The sequence below is a fragment of the Amphichorda felina genome (assembly GCF_050947745.1).
Source record: "Amphichorda felina strain 45539 chromosome Unknown scaffold_5, whole genome shotgun sequence".
NCBI lineage: Eukaryota > Fungi > Ascomycota > Sordariomycetes > Hypocreales > Bionectriaceae > Amphichorda > Amphichorda felina.
This window is the reverse complement of record NW_028145045.1, coordinates 390,588-412,336: the sequence shown is the minus strand read 5'-3', so window position 1 is coordinate 412,336 and position 21,749 is coordinate 390,588. Positions and strand designations below refer to the sequence as shown.

General features: G+C 56.8%; 6 protein-coding genes across 6 annotated transcripts; 2 read left to right on the top strand and 4 right to left on the bottom strand.

Annotated features, from left to right (window-relative positions):
- Positions 1-744: 744 nt before the first annotated feature.
- ACO1O0_004964 (uncharacterized protein) lies at positions 745-1,620 on the bottom strand (the record flags this gene model as incomplete). The annotated part of the gene is made up of 1 exon (XM_083194394.1): positions 745-1,620. The coding sequence occupies one exon, from the start codon at positions 1,618-1,620 to the stop codon at positions 745-747; it is 876 nt and encodes a 291-aa protein (XP_083049307.1).
- A 3,405-nt stretch (positions 1,621-5,025) lies between these two features.
- NOT5 (Not1 N-terminal domain, CCR4-Not complex component-domain-containing protein) lies at positions 5,026-7,075 on the bottom strand (the record flags this gene model as incomplete). Its single annotated transcript, XM_083194393.1, has 4 exons — positions 5,026-5,086; positions 5,140-5,656; positions 5,711-6,761; positions 6,821-7,075. The coding sequence occupies 4 exons, from the start codon at positions 7,073-7,075 to the stop codon at positions 5,026-5,028; spliced, it is 1,884 nt and encodes a 627-aa protein (XP_083049306.1).
- A 918-nt stretch (positions 7,076-7,993) lies between these two features.
- On the top strand, positions 7,994-8,785 carry DTD1 (D-tyrosyl-tRNA(Tyr) deacylase; the record flags this gene model as incomplete). The annotated part of the gene is made up of 5 exons (XM_083194392.1): positions 7,994-8,000; positions 8,081-8,259; positions 8,330-8,372; positions 8,448-8,641; positions 8,696-8,785. The coding sequence occupies 5 exons, from the start codon at positions 7,994-7,996 to the stop codon at positions 8,783-8,785; spliced, it is 513 nt and encodes a 170-aa protein (XP_083049305.1).
- A 1,093-nt stretch (positions 8,786-9,878) lies between these two features.
- On the top strand, positions 9,879-10,991 carry CPR6 (cyclophilin-like domain-containing protein; the record flags this gene model as incomplete). The annotated part of the gene is made up of 1 exon (XM_083194391.1): positions 9,879-10,991. The coding sequence occupies one exon, from the start codon at positions 9,879-9,881 to the stop codon at positions 10,989-10,991; it is 1,113 nt and encodes a 370-aa protein (XP_083049304.1).
- A 719-nt stretch (positions 10,992-11,710) lies between these two features.
- BUD2 (RasGAP domain-containing protein) lies at positions 11,711-15,487 on the bottom strand (the record flags this gene model as incomplete). The annotated part of the gene is made up of 1 exon (XM_083194390.1): positions 11,711-15,487. One exon carries the CDS (start codon positions 15,485-15,487, stop codon positions 11,711-11,713), a length of 3,777 nt encoding a protein of 1,258 aa, XP_083049303.1.
- A 4,413-nt stretch (positions 15,488-19,900) lies between these two features.
- ACO1O0_004959 (uncharacterized protein) lies at positions 19,901-20,950 on the bottom strand (the record flags this gene model as incomplete). The annotated part of the gene is made up of 1 exon (XM_083194389.1): positions 19,901-20,950. The coding sequence occupies one exon, from the start codon at positions 20,948-20,950 to the stop codon at positions 19,901-19,903; it is 1,050 nt and encodes a 349-aa protein (XP_083049302.1).
- Between the last annotated feature and the right edge of the window lie 799 nt (positions 20,951-21,749).

The window sequence follows — 21,749 nt, the reverse complement described above, 5'->3', positions numbered from 1 at the left end:
CCCTTTCCAGCATTCATCCCTGCTTCCTCCAGGGACTTCGCCACCCCCAAGTCTTCTGGAAGACTTTCTCTGCCTTCCATGCATGAACAACTCCACCCCCGTGCGTCCATCCACTGATCCAGCACTCAGCAGGCCGTGCCGCGCTGTGGCATTTCATTTCAAACAGGCGCCCCGTTGTAATCATAATATACCCAGTCTATCCGAACAGATGAAAAAAGCACCAGGGGAATCATATATCCGTAAAACAAATAAGGTCGTAGAAGGGAAAGCAACATGACAAAAGAAGTCTATGAGGAACCAAAAAGGAAAAGGAAACCCCCTTCCCCTCCCCCAAAAAAAAGTATAGTCGTAGAAATGGCAGCTGAAGGAGGGAGGACTGAGGAGGTCAGGCACGGCGGCAGATGATGTGATGACACAAAAGACCCGCATTCAGCCTTACCGCCAGATGACGTCGCCCAGCAACTCTCGTCACACCTCGTCGGGAGATGCTCCCACAGTGAAAATAATAAAATAGAAGAAAATATAGGGTGGCGAGCAGTCGTCTTACCCCGGGTGGCCCATCCGGACAGTTGCGCCATGCAGACAGACAGGGCAGCAGTCCGATGCATTGCATTTCACCGCCCCTCTGGGTCCTTGGTGGGCAGTGGTTGGTGGTTGGTTGGTGGCGGGATTGATGAATGGGTGAGGGAGAAACGGGGGGGCGGGGCGCAGGGTGCTGCTTGAGGGGGCGAGCGAGTCCAGGTATCACCGCCTGCGGACCTCCTGTCGCTTGGCGCAGCACATGGCCTTGCAGAGCGGGCACTCGAAGCCGTGCTTGTCGACGCTGACGCGCTCGAGGCAGTGGTTGCACCTCCACCAGGACGTGACGGTGTTGCGGCCCTGGTACCAGGCCCGGTCGGGCGACACGCCGCGCTTCTCAATGTCCTCGCGGTGGAACTCGCGCAGGTGGTCGCGGTAGTGGTCGCGCCGGTGGAACGGCTCCTGGCGCCGCGAGCACCGCGGGTAGTCGCAGGGGAACGAGTCCAGCGACGACGGGTCCCCGTGCATGTGCTGGATGTGCCGGTTGAGGTCCGCGCGCCGCCGGAACGGGTGTTTGATCGGGCATCGGGGGCAGCTGTAGCCTTGGGGCTGGGACGACGTAGAGGATCTGGTGGGGAGGGGTGTGTTAGCGGGGCAGGGTCCAACGCGGAGAGAGAGAGAGAGAGGCGAGATGGTAGAGATGGCATACCGAGACTCGCGGGATCTGGGAGGCACCGGACGTGGTGCGCTGGTAGTATGATGGCCCACGGGCAGTGTTGGGTTGTAAGGGCCCAAGAAGTCGTTGTCAAATCCAGGTTGTTGAAGGACGGCCGGACTGAGTGTATCGCGGCTGGGAAACACGCCCGGCGAAGCTGGGGCAATGGAGCTGTATGTGCTTCCATCCGAGCTGTAGGACCGCGAGAGCAAGCCCGGGTCCGCTGGCGAGGTCGAGTAGACGTCGAACGGAGACAGGGGAATGAAGTCGGCGCCCATGGGCGAAGTCGAGTAGACGTTGTACTCGGACATGTCAAAGGGCACCGAGTAGCCCAAGTCGGCGCCGCCCCAGGCGAGGTATTCGTCGTTGCTTGGATAGTAGCTCATGGTGATGAATACGCAGCCAGAGGCACGCGTGGCAAATATCACGGTGATGGGAGTGAAGGGTCGCGCTGTGTTGCTCAGAGGAGGCCGGCGAATCTTTAGACTTGCCGAATCAAGTGCAGTGTCAATGGGAGACTAGATACAATACACTGCCAACAAAGCCCACAATGCAAGAAAGGACCAAGACCTGTGGGAATGGGAGGGCAAAAGTATACGTGGGGTGGAGGTATATATAACTGTGGAATATGGTAGATTGGGGAAGAGAGGTGAGTCGTGAGGTTTGCCAATGCGCCAGTCTGGGGGTAGTAGTATATATGTGTATGTATGACTACGGAGATGTGTACGGAGATGTGTGCGTGTGTGCGTGTGAGACGATGTGGTCAAGCGGCTCATGTGCCAGGTAAGCGAGGAGCCAAGCCTACAAGGGTTCTGCACTTTCCGGGAGGAATGGATGAATGAGTGAGGCGGCGAGGTGTCCATGACCATGGCTCCAAGCCGGATGCTTCTGGCCAACGGGACGCGAAACAGGGAAGCGGGAGCAGCCACAGTCTACAGACCGCTTTATCCAGGATGGAAAGCTTCCATGCAGCTTCTAGAATGTCCAGCTGGGCTGCATGGGCATGGAGCGACCCGGGGTACTGATGGGCTGGAGGCTGGAGGGGGTGGGTGGGGGAGGCCAGGTGTCTCCAGAGATGCCGATCATACGTGCTTCCGAGAGAGACAGACTAATACAGACCAATGCGACACGGGTTACACGGGCGAGTCGGGCAAGAAGTTCAGCCTGGAGCCCTGGAGGCTGGACTCCTTTGGAGGTCCTGGACAGCAGGGCTGAGAAGCATGCTGCACAGCGGTCTCCACTCCCGCCCCCATGCCGATTCATCGGGGCGCCTGTACGTGAGCGGGGCCGACTGATGCTAGCAGCATGCAGCCATGGAGACGGCCTCACTCTGGAGGAGGAGGTGAGGGCCCAATAGGGTCTTGTAGGACTCTGGCAGAGGAACGGTGAGGCGAAGTTGACACAACCCCGGGGTCTGCATTGCGCACATTGCGCATGTTGGAGCCGCCTCAAGGGTGCAGACACGGGAGACAGGCAACGATCAAAGTCAAGCATCGGATAGGTGAAGAAACGAGGGAGAGTTGGAACTTGGAGCAAGCCACCTGGGGGTGCTAGCCGCGGAAAGGGTGGCTGGCAATAGCCTGGCATTGGGCTGGGTGCACGGGAGTCCGGACGAGGTCAATCTCGACATGGCCTGCGGATCAAATCGGACAGTAAATTCCTCGTGAGTAATAATAATGCCTGCCCCTCGGACGCGGTGGGGGAATACCGAAACAGACACGATCGACGCGGTGACACGATGGGTGCCAAAGTGCGCAACAGGACATGATGTGACGGTAGGGCAGATGACAGATAATGGATACAATATGCAGCAAACGACGGAATTGGGCATGACACTTGTCAATGACACCGCGCAAGGAAGAAAGACAGATAGGCGCCGTGTTCTCTGCCAGTCGAGCAAACACCACCGAGCGGCAAGATAGCATCGGTAACCAGCAATTCGTCTGCCCAGGAACGGGTATCGCGGCTGTGCAGTCGTCCAGACGTACGACGCCACAGTTGTGCTCAGTGCCGTAGCATTCTGCTGACCACAGACAGGCACGGCATGGGACAAGCCAGTAAGTAGGTGCCTGGTAGACGTGCAGCAGCACAGGGCAACGCTATTAGCGAGACAAGAAAGAAGGACAGCGGCGCGGGTGCGGAATGACGATGCAAGGCCCCAAGGCTCTGGGAGTTACCGAATGAGAGGCCGGCGAGCAGCATTGCCAGCAACAAGCCCCAGATCTGTCACAGTCGGAGAGGAGAAGCGGACGGTGAAAGCGTCAGCTGTGGAGGTTGAGCAACGGTCGGCTCGTGGCTGTGTCCTGAGAGCCATTGGCCGGGATATGAGACTTGTCACTTGACACCCACGCGGGAATTTTAGGAAGGGGACCTCCAGGGAGCTGTGGGGGGGGGGAACGGTGCAATGTCAGGCCTGCAGCGACAATGCAGCAGACTACCCAGCTGCAAAGTGGTATGCGACATGAGTTGGCGCTGGGCCCTAGGTCGATGGTGGCAGATGACACCAACCAGAGAAGCCACAGAGTGCTTTCTAATGTGAGGTATTCGAGGATAGCCGATGAGAGCGAGACGATGGCGCACGAGGGGGGCGCCAAAGCTAGAGCGCCCACGAGAGTGCCCTGGCTGGATTGGCGTTTGCCTGATATGCGAAGGCAGCTTCATTGCGCGCCTGCCTGATTGATGGCGCTTGCCAGGAGCTTGCCAGAGAGTCTGGGCAATGAATTGACACAGAGGGCGCACGACGGATCCTTAGTGGAGTAATAGTTCTATCTGGAGGAATCGCCGCGTCTCGTGTCCCGGATCATGTTTCCTGGCCCAAGCTCTTGGGGGGGGGGGGGGGGGGGGGGGGGGGGCTGTGGTGAGCGGCGAAGCAACCTGCATCGACGGGAGTATTAGAGCCGCGTGCCAGAGTCACTAATACCTGATTGAGCTCAATCGGCAGCTAGAGAGGTCGCCCGTGGATTCTCGCCCGGTCCAGGATTCGATTGTTTCGAAATCGCCAGCTGGATGACGATGCGTGGGTACGTAAACAGAGCACCGTCTTCGTCACCGAACCTCCCATGAACCAACCTCACCGCCTGCCTCCCACACCGCCAGCTCTCCTTCTACACTTCATCTACCTACCCTGCGTCTCTTGTCTCGTCTCTGGCTTATTGCTGCATAGGCTAAAAAGACGACCCGCAGAAACAAACTATTGAATAGTAATACACCTCTCAGCTAGGCGATTTACATGCCACCGTGGAAGTGATTCATCGTCCCCACGTGTGTCCCGTTTGGGGTTGGGTGTTGGATTTGACAACCGATGTAGGCTGTGCTGCGGCTCTAGAGTAACACCGCCACACTCGAGCTTCACCACGCCCACCATTGGGATCAATCACACCAGTCCATTGGCGGTCCGATCTCGGGGACCACTGGAAGTTACAGCGCTGCCGTACGAAACACAACATTGATTGAGATTGACGCCATGCATGGAAATCATCACATCGCACAAACGCTCAATATACTGGCTGCAATAGCACGAGGGTAACGTTGTGGCAAAGAGGGTGATCCTCGCTCGCCTCTGCATTAAGCTGTAAACCCAACCGCCTTGCCATAGTTGGCAAATGCAATAGACCGGTTTAGCAGTGGTGGTAGTAGTAGTAGTAGTAGTAGACACAAACAGCACATAACTCTTAACACCGTCGAGGGGGGGAGTCCAACTCCCCCGTTCACTCGAAGCCCGGAGCCGACCCTGGCCTGTGTACGCCCAAAGTACTAGCAAGCTGCGAAGAAGCACCACCATACCGACCCAACTAGATGTCGTCCTCGAGGAACTTGTAGGCGAACTTGAAATCTGCCTTTCTCCTGTTCATCCTGCTGGGAGTCAGTCTTGCCGCTTGAAAAATGGCTAGTGCAACGTGGCTTACCATGTGCTCTCGTAATCAAAGAAGCGGTATGTTCCCTGCTCGTACTCGTCCGTGATGCTCTTGGGCTCCTCATGGCGCTGGAACCAGGTCTGGTACTGCTTGTGGAACCGCCAGCTCTGGTCCTTTAGGGCCTTAGCCGCCAGGTACTGGTGCGGTGTTCCTTGCTTGTAGTAGAACACGTAGAATAGCGTGTCTGGGTCTATGCGTGAGTAGAGCCTCGGGTCGTCGAAGATGGGTAGCGGCTCCTTGGGGAACCCTACGGTCGCTGCACCGGCCACGGGCATGTCAGGGCGATATGTGCGCGGGCATTCTGCGTCGGTCTGGTCGGGGCAGGTAGCCTGGCTGGCCGTCATCATCCGTACCGACAACTGCGAGGCGGGATGTCCTTGTCGCTTCTTAGTTAACTCGTACGACTCAACCAGATCCTGCAGTGAGGCGGGCAGGTGGTAGATGGACTCTTCTTCGGGCTCCTCCTCGATTGGCTTGATGCCATTTGTAACGCCATTCGTTTGAGGGGCTGCTGACGAGCATGTTAGTGGACCATTGGCACAGGCTTTCTGCACAAACTAACCTCTGGAGGACTCCGACGACTCTGCCACGGCTGGCTGCTTACCGATAGCCTTGGACTTCTTCGGCCGTATCGTGGAGGCCGACGAGTCTGTTTCGCTTGGTACCGGTGCGGCGGTGGCTGGCCTCGCCTCACTGTGATGCGCGACAACGGGCTGCACTGACGTGCTTGCAGGCGAACTCGTCGCGCTCGCCCTCGACTGTATCGGAGGCAAAGGTGAGATGCCTACGCTGGCCGATCCCGGCGGAGGGGGGAGGGGCGCAATGCCCACATTGTTCTTGTCGCTCGCAGCCGCCGCGGCTGCAGCCGAGGCATACTTTAGACCCTCGCCAGCAGGTCTCGTAGGCACCTGCGCTGGCTTCATGGCGGGCCCACTAATACTTGTGCTGCCGGTGATGGTTGCTAACGGGGTATGCAGCGTCGCCAGAGCCGGCAGGGGTGACTTGGTCTGGGCTGACGGTCGCCGCAGCGTTGCCGCATCTGCCTCCTTCTGCACCTTCTTGGCCTTGGGCGCTGGTGGTTCGGGTTCCGGCGTCGCCTCGTCTTGTACTGACTGGGTGTCTTGCGACGAGTTCTTCTCGTTGTCCAGGGCCAGGCCGTACGCGCCCTCCTCTTCGTCAAGCTCCAGTTCGTCGTACAGGCCCTCGTCGTCCATGAAGTCGTCGTTCATTCCGTCTGTAACGTAGTACTTGATGCTCTCTTCCAGCTCCATGACCTGCTCGGAGTCGACACCGCCATTCTCCAATGACCGTCGGATGAGCTCAAGCTTGCCTTGGTGCCACTTGTGTCGCTCGATTATCCGCTCGATCTCGGCGATGCGCTCGGCCTTGGCTGCCTGGGATTTTCCCTTCTTCATGGTCGCTGATAACGATTCGCTTTCAGCCTCGAGGGTCTCGATCTGTTGCTCCAGCTCGTCGACCGTCCCGCTGAGGAATTCGCTGCATTCGACCTTGGCCTGCTCCTTGGGATCTAGCTTCGCCGCGGCGGAGAGGCCTTCTTTCGAGTATGCTTTCGTCTTCATGGCCTTTTCCACCGCCTTGAACTTCTCCATTTGCTAGCACATCCACTGTCAGTATGCGACAACTCGTCTTCCTCAGCTCTTGTGCGACCAACCGTTTCTATCAGTCGGCGGTGCTCCAGTAAAGGAGCCTTGTCCTTGATGTCGTTGCTAGCCGCCCATGTCTTGATCTGGTCTCGCAACCGTTGCAGCTTCTTGATCTCGCGCTTCAGGTTGTCCTCCTGCTTCTCCTTCTGGGCCGTATTATTCGACTGCTCAATCTTCTCGTAGATTGCCTCGAACTCGGCGACTCCCTCCGCCACCTTCTTGAAGCACTTGTCGACTTCTTGCTGCAGTTTCCGTGCCGCCATTGTGTTGGACTGTGCGGGGACCTGGCCTCGCGTGCTGTGTGGGAAGGGTTCTCGTCGTCGTCGGGGGGCTCGGTATTGAGTGGTCTGGGCCGGCCAGAGACGTCAGACGCTGTCGCCGAGAACGCCGTCTCGAGTCGGATGAGGTCGCGTTCGCGTATATGGTGCCCGCAGAGCGTCGCGCAGCCCTGTGGATATGTGGGCGGCCGGTCTGGGGGGAAATTGTTGTTGGGAGGTGGTGATGGGAAGCTGAAGGTGGTACGAGCACTGCTGTTCAGGCGTTGGCACCTGGCGAAGAAGAGTTGAGTTGGCGAATGAATTGGCAGATGGACCCGGCAGGCAGGCTGGCTATTGGCTAGCAGATGCCAAGTATCTGTGGCATGTTATTGTTAGAGGAGGCGGGGGAAACTGGAAAAAGATGCCCACTTGAAGCACAATTACAGCATTTAATGCTCTCCCAAATTTCTTTTTATACTTTTATACGCGTATATGATCTCAATATGCATTACAATATGTACGTTGTGGTGAATGCTGGCCGTTGACATTGATCTTTCTATGCGATGATACCCCAACATGCTCGGGTTACGCTAAGACGCTACCTGAGACACCAGCTCACATGACACCGACTGGTCCATGGTGCGTTCCAGTCAAATCCAGTCTGGGAAACCGAAGCCAGATTTCCGCTTTGGGGTGATTGACCGAATCGTCCTGCGACACATTGCCATCTCCTGATTCCTTTAGCATTGTGCACCCGGCTTCACTGCTTCACTGGTTGAGGAGGAGGTTCTTCACAGCATCCGCCGAGTTGCGTTGTTTCTGGGGGGACAAACTTGTCAGCTCATTCATCTCCCCTCCTCTTGTCACTTCCCCTACTTTGCGAGTAGACAGGTCGCTGCTAGTGGTTAAAGCTCAAAACTCAAAATGAAGGGTATGGCAGAAGCAACCTCACCTAAACGGTCCCATTTGCAAGAAGATACATGAGTTCTCACATCTCACAACGCGCTCCAGCCATTATACAGCGTGTGCTGTCCGCCTCGGTGACGGTCGACAAGGAAGTAGTCTCGTCCATCGGCAAAGGCGTGCTCGTCTTTGCGGCGGTCGCCCCTGGTGACACCGAGAAGGAGATGAACGCCATTGCATCCAAGGTGGTCAAGATGAAGCTGTGGGATGACGAGGCGGGGGGCAAGGTAAGGACAAACGGCGCATGCTGATCACATATATCACGATGAATGAGCTGACAATTTTTTGTCACTACAGTGGAAGAAGAATGTCATGGACATCAACGGGGAAGTTCTCTGCGGTACGTCTGTATAGGGCCGGCTAGACCAAGGGAGAAAGGGGCAACATGGCTGACCTCATGCGCGCTCCCGTAAAGTCTCCCAGTTCACACTCCTGGCGCGTACCAAGAAGGGTACCAAGCCTGATTTCCACGGTGCAGCGAACCCCGAGGACGCCAAGCGGCTGTACGACCACTTCGTATCTGCCGTGGGCAAGGCGTACGATCCGACGCGCGTGGCAGACGGCCGGTTCCAGGCCATGATGGAGGTGGCACTGGTCAATGATGGCCCAGTATGTCTTGCAAATGGCCGTCTGTGAGTGAGCGTTTGCTGATATGTTTTCCAGGTTACATTGGAGCTGAATGCTGGGGCCAAGCTGGAAGATGCATCACCGCCATCAGGTCCCGCGACGGGAGACGGCGGCTCTAAATCATAGACGAGTGGATGGCATCTGTGTGTAAGCGTTGATTCATAGACTAAATGTTGGCCACTCGGTGTACGACGAGTAGTGCGAAGGTTGCTGATGAACCTGCTTGTGTGGCGTCCCTGTGGCGCTGGTGAGGCGGTCCTTTGCAGGTAGTGTGTTGTCTTCGAAGGCGCGGCTCTCAAGTAGGCGTCATCAATCAGTTTGTCCTTGGCCGACAATCGGACGGAAGGGTTTCTGAATAAGGCACCTCAGTCTGTTCGTTTAGCATACCGCCATTCAAATGGTGAATAATAACAATACCTCTTCTGCTAACCTCGGATTTGGCCATGTCTGTCTGGGAGAGAAGGGATACTTGCCACTCAACATTTCAACAAGGGCTCTGGCTGCTCTGGTAACACGAGATGGACGTGGCTCCGCGGGCAAATACAGATCGGGATTGATAGATCACTTGCATATTTTTAGCTTGGTAGGACAACATGCCTAGCTAAAATTGACCTGGATGGCGTCGACGTTGGCAACGTGAAACGTGAGACAACAGGAACGTGCATAGTGGACATGGATGGAGCTGTATGGCAATGGCCAATTTCAAATGACACATTCTGGTACGCGGCCTGTGTTGTCGTGAGTCCGTAGACCGTGACTGGCATGAAGCCTTGGGCCCGTTGAGGGAGCTAGAAGTTTCTACGATAACCCCCACCATCAAAATCCTCCTCCTCAGCTGGCCTCCAACTCCAATAAACGAGCCGTCAGCCGCCAGTGCACATCATCACATCACATCAGCCCACCCCGAATATCACCTTTTCCCGACTTACGAGCACCAGCCGTTGTCTCTTCTCTCTCCTCCACCCCTGGCCCCTTTCCCAAGCGCCAGAGTCCCGGCCAACAGCTAATAGCTCCAGCCACTGTCACTGCTTTCCGCAGCCCGGCGTACCCCGCAGCCCAAATCGTCTAGGCTCGAACGCCTCGCTTTAACCTTGACCCTCCCTCTCTCTCTCACTTCATCGCACAATCCCTCTCACAGCCTTCTCCTCATCACACCTCTTCCTTGCCCAGGACGCCATAATCCCTCCGAGAGACACAGCCAGCCACTCAACCAGTCACAATGGCCGACGCACCGACTAACCCCCGCGTCTTCTTCGACGTCACCATGGGCGGCAAGCCTCTCGGCCGCATCACCATGGAGCTCTACGCCGACCTCGTCCCCAAGACGGCCGAGAACTTCCGCTGCCTCTGCACCGGCGAGAAGGGCATCGGCAAGTCGGGCAAGCCCCTCCACTACAAGGGCTCCATCTTCCACCGCGTCATCAAGCAGTTCATGATCCAGGGTGGTGACTTCACTGCTGGCGACGGCACCGGCGGCGAGTCCATCTACGGCGCCAAGTTCGAGGACGAGGCCTTCCCCAAGAAGCACGACAAGCCCTTCCTCCTGTCCATGGCCAACGCTGGGCCCAATACCAACGGCTCCCAGTTCTTCATCACCACCGTGCCCACCCCGCACCTGGACGGCAAGCACGTGGTCTTCGGACAGGTCCTCAACGGCAAGTCCATCGTCCGCCAGATCGAGAACGCCCCGATCGCCTCGGGCGACAAGCCCACCCGCGACGTCGTCATCGCCGACTGCGGCCAGCTCACCGGCGACGAGGCCCTAGCCGCCGACGTGCGCCAGCCCGACGCCACGGGCGACCCCTACGAGGACTTCCCCGAGGACTGTGCCGAGGGCGAGCTCACGGCGCAGAAGGTCCTGTCCATCGCCTCGGACTGCAAGGACTACGGCACCAAAGCCTTCAAGGCCGGCGACCTCGACACGGGGCTGGCCAAGTACCAGAAGGGCCTGCGCTACCTCAACGAGGAGCCCGACCTGGACAAGGAGCCCGCCGAGACGGGCCGCCAGCTCGACGCCCTTCGCTTCGGGCTCAACAGCAACGCCGCGCTGCTCTTCTCCAAGAAGGAGGAGTGGGACGACGCCGTCCGCTTCGCCACCGCGGCCCTCGCCGTCCAGGGCCTGTCCGACAAGGAGCGCGCCAAGGCCCTCTTCCGCCGCGGCTTCTCCCACGTGCGCCTCAAGGACCTCGAGGGCGCCCAGGCCGACCTCGAGGCCGCCGCCAAGCTGGTCCCCGACGACGCGGCCATTGTCAACGAGCTCAACTCTATCAAGGCTAAGGTTAGCGCCCGGGCGGCCAAGGAGAAGGCTGCGTACAAGAAGTTTTTTGCTTGAAGTGACTAGGGGTTTACTACTGGGGGCGGGAGGGGGAAAGAGGACAAAAAAGAGGAATGCGTTAGAAATTTATGAGAATTTTCGGAAGGGGGGAGGGAGTTTGGGATGGGAAAGGGGAAGACGGTTAGCATTCCACTGGCGCTTCGTATGATTACGTGTGATGATATATTACTTGGAGAGACGGGGAGGAGTTTGATGAAACAGACCCAAATAAACGACTAGATACATTGCAGGAATGTATCACCGCCTCGGTTACTTTCACGATATGATAGCTTCATGTGTCTCAAGCCATTTAAATGCAAGTCATTGTAAGAAAATGTTGATTCCCATCTACCTGGGATATAAGAAGAAACAACTTCTTCTCATGGACTTTCGTCTATTCATCAAATCCAACCAACCGGCTACCCGGCGCAACAGTCGCTGATAGCCAACAGGAAACACATCGTCGCTCCAAAACACAATGGTATTCTTTTTTTTCTTCCCCAACAGTCCAACCAGCCCCCCCGGTCCGATAGATGATGGCCCACCATATCGACACTCAACCCCAAGAGGAGATATATGTATCTTGCTTGGCCCCGGTCATTGCAGAAGAAGAAAAGTGATAAAGATGAGTATGGGTTAAAAATGTGACAAGTTTCTCGTCACATCATCCGACGGACCCTCCTTCTGCCTCGGGGCTTGATTTTTTTTTTAAGTCTGCCGGCGCACTGGTTTTCGCCTCACTTCTTTTCCTTGGAGTCTGGGCTCTCCGCTCTACCCCCCATCCGCATGATGCCGCTGAGTATCGTCCTGCCCTTCTTGGCCTTTGTTGTGCCTCCCCCGCTGCCGCTAGAATGCTTCGTGCCGCCCGGCTTCTTGACGTCGAGCGTGTCCCTGCCTCGGCGGAGATCCTTGCTGCGACGCCCCGTGGGATCTTCCCGAGTGTCGCTCCCTGAACTCCCCGGCGGGTGCATCGCCTCATTCCAGGCTGTGGAGCCGCTGTAGGAGTAGCTCAGCGACTCGATAAGTGAGGCTTGTTCGAGGATGTCGGCCAGCTCGTCGGTCTCAGCCGTAGATGTGCTGGCTTTTACCTGGCCCTCGTGTCTTGCGAGACAGGCATCTGCACGTGCCTGGAGACCCTTGCAGAGCTTGCTGAAAGCAAGCAGATCACCCTCTATGGCTACTCTCTTTGAATCCGACAAGCTCGGCATCAGGTCGACCCACAACTTGACCAGGCTGGCATAGTTGCGAGACTGGTCGATCAGGTAAGGCAGACTAGGGAAGCCCTCGCATGCCGTCGGACCAAGTCTACTGAGGATCGTCACGGGTGTGCTGTAGCTCGCGTGGAGGGTCCGCAGGCCTCGCTCGGCTGGCACGTCGCACACGAGGTCTATGTAGTCTCTGAACCTGGATCGTTGTGCGGTGAGGAAGCGATTCATCGGCTCCATCCATTCCTCGCGCTTTCCAAACGTTGACAGGTTGGCCATCTTCTGGAGAGCCTTGGCAATGAGGGTGAACGTCCGTTGCGCCCGGGGTCGGGGATGGTCGCGCAGGAGGCCGAACAGTTTGGGTGAGAGGATGGCCGGGCAGATGAAGCGGAGGAAGAGGAAGCCCGACACGGACGTGTAGGCAACAGGTCGTAGGAAGTCTCCGTAGCGATCCTCTGCCACGGCGCGGACGTACTTGAGGATACTGCGGAGCTCTGGGTTGAGCTTGTTGGCCGATGCGGCTATGCACAGCCAGACATCTGTTGTGACGTCAATGAGCCTGTGCCAGTGCTGGTCGAGCTCTCCGTTTGCCTGGGAAATCTTGCTCGGATCGACCTCGCAATCCGGGTTGAGCTCATTAATCTCGTATAACTTGTCCTGCAGTGTCTCCTCCAGGAACTCCTTGCCAAGTCTTCGCATATGCAGCTCCAGAGATTGAGTTAACAGCGTGTTGCCTCGGAAGAGCAGATTCGCCTCGCCCGCCAAATTCTTACTCATATCTCGAAGGATTAGCTCTCGATCGACCGTTGATTCGGCCGACTCGTTTGACTTGAGGCGGCTGTTGAAGCGGTACTTCTTCAAGGTGGACTGGCTCCCTATGCCGTCAATCTCATCCTCGACCAGCGCCATGAGCCACTCGCTTGCCGTACCCGAGACCTGGAAGATGTTGAGAAAAAGCTCAGCCAAGCGACGCAGCTGCCCTGGGAGCGCGGTGGAGATGAGACTTGTGAGGCCGGCGCTGAAGTTGTGAAGAAGCTCTCCCAGGGCCAGGTATTCCTTCGCGAGTAGAACAACGTTCTCCTCGTGCACCACCTTGATGAGCATCGACCCAATGGACTCTTGCTTGTCATCCAGTATTTGCAACCACAGCTCATGTTCCCTGACGCCTGCTGTTGTCGGCGTAAGGGGTAGCTCGACTGAGCCGCATATGACCTCGGTAGGCCCCTTGAGAGACCCGGCAAGGGAATGATGTCCTGGTCCTTCTGACGCGCTATCTACACGCTTGAGTACAACGGACAGGTGGGGTATTGTTGATGGTAAGTCGATGAACTCGCAGTCCTCCCTCCAGAATGGGTTCTTGGTTGCCGTTTTCGTAGTCGTGCGCGCTCTGACCTCTCCGTCTAATATCACCTCGGCGAGGTAATTGCCCACCAGAGGATCCGGATCGTGCCCTTTCCCTGGCTTCTCAGGAACTGGCGGCTCAGACCCGGATATCTTTGCTCTTATCTTTGCCTCGGTCACTCTGACCAAGATGGTCTTTTCTACACGAAAGACCTCGCCGGCGTAGTCTTTCCCTAAGTCATTCACGTCATGAATCAGGTCCTTAGTCGGGTCGTCCAGTTTGTATACGTCTGGTACGGCGAACGCACGTAGTAGTGCAAACCACACTTCGACGTGGACCCGATTATCCAGAGCCAAGTATACCGGCCGATATATACTGAGCTGCGACGATACCGGCGCGTATATGGGGAAGATGGCGATGCAGTACTCCTCGTCCAGCACCGTCCGGTCGAGCTGCTGGATGGCGCACCGAGATAGCTGCGCAAGGTCTATTACCGCGATGATGGTGATGTCATTTTCCGCCATCAGCTTGAACTCTCCGTTGTCGTGAAGGATGCAGGAAATTCTCCGCCAGGACATGTGCGGGGACCGAGGATCCCTTGTGGATGACCGCTTGAGCATTGACTTTGGACTTGACGCGGGACCCTTGTCCCATACCTGCATCTTCCCAACCTTAATGATGTTGGTTGACTTGGGTCCGTCCGACACGCCTCGCCGTTTTAGCTCCGGACGTACGGGGGCGACGGGGCTGGCAGTCTTGGTGCTGGAAAGCTTCAGGGCCGTAGGTCGAAGCTGTTGCCAGCAAAGGAGCGCCGCCAGCCACAGATCGAACTCGCTGGGCACAAGGGGATGGAGAAGGACCTCGATGATGGGGCTGGACGACACCAGTTCTATGCATATCTTGCCGGCTGCTGGGTAGTTGACCGGGAGTATCCTGCATCCGCGCAGATCTGCAACGAGCGGTATGTGGAAAGGGCCGTTCTGGCCAGAGTCGAACATCAGGCATCCCCTCTCGTCGTCAATATAGGCCACGCCGCTGTGCCATGTTCCTCCCATCTCGCCTTGGTACTCAACCTCGCCCCTCATCTTCCCACAGAGCGTCTTCATCAGCAGTAATAATTTAGTTGGTGTCTCGGTGGGCATGGGGAACGGCAGGGAGTCAATGAGCGGCGGAAGGACAACGTGGGGCGAGGTTGGGCGGGATGACTGGCGCTTGACAAGCCTCTTGCCGGTGCCCTTCTTATCGGCCTTCATCGCGAACGCTGCAGCCGCGGCGTCGATGCTCCGGCCGCCCATGATGGTGGGGAAGCCCGTCGACTCCAGACCTGCGGCGGGCTGCCTCTGGTCGTCGCCAGCAGCCTGCGACCCGGACGACGAGCTCACACTGCCGACGCGGTGGCGCTGGTCCATGGTTGCCGCAGCGGCCCTCTGCCCAGTAAGCATTGCTGTATCCATCGTTCGAGTGCGGGGTCGGACGGTGCCGCTCGCAAGCCTGCTGCTGCCGCTGCTGTTGTTGCCGTGCGGTGGGCTCGATTCGCCGGTGTCGTACGAGTCGCCGCTGAAGGAGTCGTTGAACACTATGCCCTGTCTGCGGCTCACGCCCCCCGGCATCGACCGCGGCGACGTCTCGTGCGACGGGAGGCCGCGGGGTACATAGGCTGTGTCGCTAGCGGCAGAGGTGGCAGAGTCTGGCAGCTCGATCATGTCGGGGGTCACAGCACGGAGGCTGACACCTCCCCCATGGTTGCTGCTCGAGCCGTTGCTGGTTGGTGGCCCGAGGGCGGCGCGCAGACTCGCGCCGCTGGGACGCTCCATGGCATTACGGCCGTGGTCGACGGGGGAGTTCGGGGCGGGCTGCTGCTGGGACGGGATGAACCAGTCGGTAGAGTCGGTGGTGCTGGCGCCTAGGTTGGCGCCGGCTCCGCTGGGTGGCCGTTGGGGAGGCTGTCCGTCCATGTTTCGGGTCATGGTCGGTTCTCGATCATGCCATGGCTCGATGAGCGAGTTCCTCCACAGCCGCGGATGCGACCCTCAAGGAGGGGCCCGTGTGAAGGCAAGCTGGGGCAGCCTGGTGTTTGAATGTTGGTCAATGGCGGCGGCTCTGTGGGCCGGGGGCCAGTGGCTCGGTCTACAAGGCACGATCGTGGTCGGGTTGGATCTTGATAATGACTCGTTGTCTCTGGCTGCGATTTGTGGGAGATGGTGCGGAGGCCAGGAAGCGGCGGTTGAATCTCCCACTATAATACGCATACGGAGGGCCGCTATTACTACGACTAGTACGTAGTACTGTACCACCCACTGCTGGGGAATGGCCCAGTGGGTATTCGTACAATTAGGTAGGACACCGTCAGGCGGGGCGCTGGGGGTGCGCTCGCTGTGATTCGTGGAGCGCGGGGGAAGGAACCTGTGCGGCCCGCTGCAGTGCATGACCAGTCGCTGCTATGGACGTATCTTTTGCACGGAGTAGCACGGAGCACGGCGAAGAACAATTCGAAACGGGGGGAATCCCGAGGGGGCCCCAACAAGAGAGGGGTGCGCCGGTGCGGCGCTGAAGAATCCAAGAGCCAGCCCTGGGCAGGAGATGCGCAGATGCGCACCACCACGGTGGTTGGAGCTGTGCCGTTGCCTCTGTCGTCATCTGTCCCTGTTGATGCAGGGACTCTGGGCCTCTGGGCGTTTGGGCGTTTGGAGGCTCGCCGCCACACTACCTACGCAACAACTGTTGGCTGCGATCTGCTCTGCCAAAGTTTTCTCGCTTATCTGTTAACTTCGGCTCACATACAAATAAGGTGCCATATAACCTCACCCTCCGTCGTCTCTATTGCTCCACACAAACATTATCCGCGAACCCACTCCACGCCGGAATTTGCAATGCGCTATCATCCATGCCCAGCGTTTCGGACCCCTCATTGGATAGACTTGTGGTAGGAGAATATTGCAAGCCGAGAGTCGCTCTAGAGCAGGCCTCGTCGACAATAATAATATTTGTTCGCTGCCATCAATGCCGGGCCCTGGCGCAAAAGCAGCACCAAAATCTCCCAGGTTGGTACTTCCCACCTCGCTCCTATTGCCGGTAGTGTTAGGAAGAACTTATATCGACCCATTTGCCCCCAAGCCCTGCGCCAACATTATACTACCGCCCACGCCCCGTGCATCCGGGCCCGTGGGAGAGAACCGGGGAAAGGAAGCCGGGAACCTTATTCCGGCAGAGAGCCTACGAGTACACTTGTTGACTCGGAGGACGTAGAGGGTGCTATTAATTGACATCCTGTAGCCAATCCAGTTAATAATCCTGGCTGGTCTGCCGCTGGTCTGCGTGCCGCCTGGTCTGTGTCTGATGGGGTTTGACCTTTGGTTTGCAGTCCCGAGTATTGTCTCAAATACCTCCGTGTCTTACAGAGCTTCTCCCGTTGGGTGGATCTTCGAGAACTACTAATCTGTATCCGTACCTAGTCAAAGATTCATCGAGCCTCCGGGATGCCCCGAGCATGCGCGGCACCTTAACTTGGTTTCCAAAACGACCGTCAGACTGTAATCCCGACAGGTGTCAAACGCAACACAGGCAACGACACGATGCAAGGTATCGCACTCCTACTCAGTATTCTCTCTTAGTTGAGGAAGCAGAGAGAAGGGATGTTGAAGACAACCAGCTGGACATGCCTCAAGGCAATTGCGATATTACCATGTAGTACATAGAATAATACCAATCTGTAATACTTACTGATATAGGTGCCGCTACAGTATTATAATCCCACTACGGTCAGGGCCCAGGGTAAAAGCGTTATTGCCCAGGCATCCATGCAATCGGCATGATTTGAGGTGACGCGATGACGGTGACGGCTGGGCCGAGTCCCAAGCAAGCCAAGTCCCGTGGAGTCGCCGCGCTCCGGACAGGCGCACACAATGCAGACAGAATGCACAGAAGACGCAACCAAGGGCGACGCCAGTGTTTTGGGGGGGGGCTGCGGTTGAGGGACCCCCGGCGGGCCCAAGGGCACACTGAGGGCAGCGGGGTGGTTAGTGGTTGGCCGGTGCGAACCGTTCCGCTTCGATTTCAAGTGATTTCAAGCTCCGAGTCCTGACTCTGGTGTCAACGGTGATCTTCCGTAGACTTACTCGCGAACGGGCGCATGTGGGGGTTTGTGGGGAGCAGCGTCCAGCCGTTGAAGTGTTGGCCGTTGACGGACTCGGAGTCTGGGAACAGAGTGGACAACTGAGTTCTGCCGGTTCAGTGAAGTGTGGTGAGTGCGTGGCGGGGAGGCGCTGAAACCGTCCAGAACCAGACGGCCTGGAACAACCTGCAACAGTCCAGATCCTTGCCGTCAGGTGTTCAGTGGGGCCATTGGTTCCATCGCCGTATCCGTTTTGGGCAATACGGTTGGCGCCAGGGACCCTTGTTCCCACCACCATGTTACAACTGGATTCAGCATCCAGCACATGCAATGTGCCTACATTGCACTTGAGTGAAACTGATAATAAACCCAAGTACGAACACTTGCACTTTCGAGCTAACTGCTGAAGCTGCTTGGGTGCTATATTTACTCTATGACTAATAGATCCACAACCCATATGAATCCGGTGGTAACGGAGGCCATGTAATACCAAGTGAACCCATGTACGTATTCCTCTACCACATAACAACCACCAGGTTGTTCAAGCCACTTTGTCTTTGCCTTGTCTAGCCCTTCCTACTCGTACACCTCTGAATCAGCCTCTGAATGCAGATCACCTACCGCCACGACCCTCGGAGACAATCTAGGCCGCTTACCTATGGATCTTCGACATCCCCCTCCTTCGCTCCCTCATCACCTCAGTCTCGGATCTCGCCCAAACAGCCCATGGTCTCATCCTCCAGGCACTTCTCATTGCCAATCTGACATCTACTCCTTCTCCTCGCCTGCCCCTGCTATGCAACAGCCTGGCAAGAACCAGATCCTTGCGCCAGGGAAACGCGAGGTTACCCAGAAACAAGGGTTGCTGTTACACAAGTCAGCAGTCACCCATTAGAGCGCCAAATAACATCAGCTGGCCCGGTTCGGGCGTAGTATTAAATGTAGTCGGCCGATGACTCGTCATATTAGAGACATTGCTTCCTGCCAACGTCGTCCAATTGTCCATGTCCCTTTTCTAGCTTGCAGGGACGATCCGCCCCGTACATACAAGATACTACCAGATACATGGTACGTACATGTCCGCCACGGCGATCCGTGCAGCAATTTGCAACCCAGCGTTTGGGAGCGGTGTGAAAGGGTAATTTGGTTCCTTCTTTACAGTAGTCTTTCCAGTATCAATTTTCTACAAACACAAAGTGCTAGTGTGAAGTGAACACCAGTGCGTGGGCTTGTGGGTTCAATGTTGGCTGATTGTTTTGCAACAAACACCAATCGACTTATATGGAACGACCAATAAGGACCAGCAACGGGTATTGGGTCTTGAGACTCCCCCCCAAAGTTAGGTAAAGGAAGTTATACATATGTATGAAGGTATTTCTTTGGTGTGCTTCCCACCTCGCACTACATCTTCATAGGCAGTAATTGGAACCTCTCTACGGAGTAGTCCTTCGTATTCCTCTCATCCTACTAGGGCTTACGGGTTGGGATGTACAGTTTCCAGATATGCTGAACTTCTAATCCTTACGAATAGCTAACGGCACTATCTCCCGTGGTATTTTGTAACTCAAAGATTTAATTAAAAAAAAAAACCTAAATCTATGCCCGCCCAACTGCAGCCGGACTGCTCACGCCGGAACCGTACTACTATGTGGATATAGGGTAGGGCCCGGTTCACGCCCGGAAGTATGTCTCGGGTGATGATGTGGGGGTTTAAGTAATTGACTTCACAGAGTACGGGTACATGTTTGAGAACTCGAGCAGGATAGGGATCGATCGTGGTATTCTCATTCTATCCCGAAATTCCGTGCCCTGGGCGATTGATACAGGCCATCATCCTTTGAAGTGTGGCTTGCAAACATACGCAGCAGCGCTTATATTAACAGTTATACTCCTTTGCGACTCCGTTTCAGGTTGCGAACTCCGACATGGCTGCTCTGCCTAAACCTGCTGCAACGCCAATGCCATATATGCCCCTGATTAAGGCTTCGGTTCAGGTCCTCGGCTCGACAAGACAGCCATAATATCCCCTGCGGCTGTTGTAATCATGTGCTGTGCAGGTGCATAATGAAAGGTGCTCTCGTGTAGGAAACAAGACAGGCTCCTCTTCCAACAAACTCCCAAGTGCTAGAATAGGAGGCCTCAAAATGCTACTTGGGAGTATTAAACTCCAGTCCAGCCAGTAGGCGGGGAACCACGCTAATGTAGTGAATAAAAAGGTCAAGTAGACGGCGCCATCTTCGTGTGCGATCAAAAACAATGCGCATTTCAATCACCGAAACCCGGGCCCTTCAATGGGACTGTTTGGAATGCTCCGCACATGGCTCAGGTCCGCGCTGGTGGTCCGCCTCAAGGCCTGGCTCATGGTCTCGATGTTGAGCTCCCCCGATTGCGAAAGAGGGGCAAGATTCTGGCTGCCGCTTCCTGGGCTACCTATGGGTTTGCGCATGGGGCTCATGTCCACCCCCTTCATGCTCCCCGGGTTGCTCGTCGGTGGGCTCGTGCCCGGGCCTTGGCTAGACACTGGAGATCGGATCGGTGAGGGTGAGCGGTTCAGGCCGGCCGGTGGCAAAGATGTCAGCCCGGCCATGTGGATACTATCGCGAGAACCGGTAACATTCCCATAAGCACCTCCATGTTCAGCCTGCACGACGTCGGCGAAGGAGATAAAAGACAGGCGGCGAACGTCAGCCGAATCGAGGGATCCGTAGTTGGAGGCGCTGTCTGGTTGGATAGCAGACTCGCGACTCGTGAAAGACGAAAGCTCCGCGGCCCACTCGGGGGCAGTGTGGTCATGGAATGCACTGCCAGGCGGTGAACACGTTCCGGTGACCGTCACTGCAGCTGGCTGGTGAGAATTGTGCGTGACAATCTCCACGGAGTCAGGATCGAGCTTCTGGTTCGTGATGGCTTCGGAGGCATCGTCCAGCACGGGAGGAATGTGGTTCTCCGTCTGGATGTGGCTGGGAATTGCGGGGGAGTTGGGTTGGATCGAGGCACTGTCCTGGACGTCGCGTTCGAAGATTTGGGAGCCGGCCGGAGACGATATCCTAGGGGAGATCGAGAGTGCTCGAGTAGGGGACGTAGGGGCGTGGAATGGGTCGGGTTGTGAGGGCGAGACGGCGGGGTGGCTGGCGGAGGAGAGTTTCGAGGTCTCTTTTGAAATGGTTCGGGTGTCCGCTTTGGAGGAATCGTCCGTCTTCTTCTTGCCGAGGCCAAAAAAGCTACGCTTCTTGCCCTTGGTGTCTTTGCTTTTGACGTCGGCTTCTGGGACGTCGCCTGGCCGGTGGGTTGATTTTTCTTGGCTATGCGTGTCGGCCATGGTGTCTGGAGGTTTGAAGGACAAAGCTGGTTGGAGTGAAGGATTAGGTTGGTATTGTAGGAGTTGGTGTCCAGGGACAAGGCGAGGCGAGACGGACCAGGCGGAGAAGGGTGGAGCCGGGTTCTGGATAGCAAGAGTTGTCAGCTTCTCCGGGTATGATTCAGGTACGCGAAAAGTAGGGACAGGCAAATTTGGGGTCGCATGATTAGACGAGAATCTAAGAGGTAGGTCGCAACTGAGCATGGAGGTGAAGGGCACCACCACTCGCGGCTGCCCTTGTTAAGACTACCAGGGGAGCCGGATGATGGAGAGGGCAACGATAGCCGACCTGGTAAGGTATGTTCGGTCGGGGGTACATACCTGGTAGTGCAAGCCCTTAGCTTTCAACGATGGTCTGACTCCCAAGACTGCAAGTGAGCCAGAAAGGCCTGGTGAGATAGGTTCGGTGTATGGTTGTAAGGACACGGACGTGGATGCCCTCGCGGTCCTTTGGACTCGTGTCGACAGCTAGCGTAGCGTGGTGGCGCAACGTTTGGGGGAGGGTCGGTGCGACAGGTCACTGGTGCCTTGCGTCGGCGGAAGCTAGCAGCTTAGCACGTTGGTTTGGTAGTGTTAGGTCGTCGAAGCCCCGCTGGGAGAAGACAAAAAGGAATGGAACTGAGTTTGGAGTCGGAGGGACGAGGCGGCCAGAGGACTGGTTTAATTGATGGGTCCGCTGGGTAGCGGTGTCGATCTGGGGGAGAATAAAAAGGGTGGCGTCACGAGGATCCCACTCGAGCTTGGAGGGCGAATGACGGAA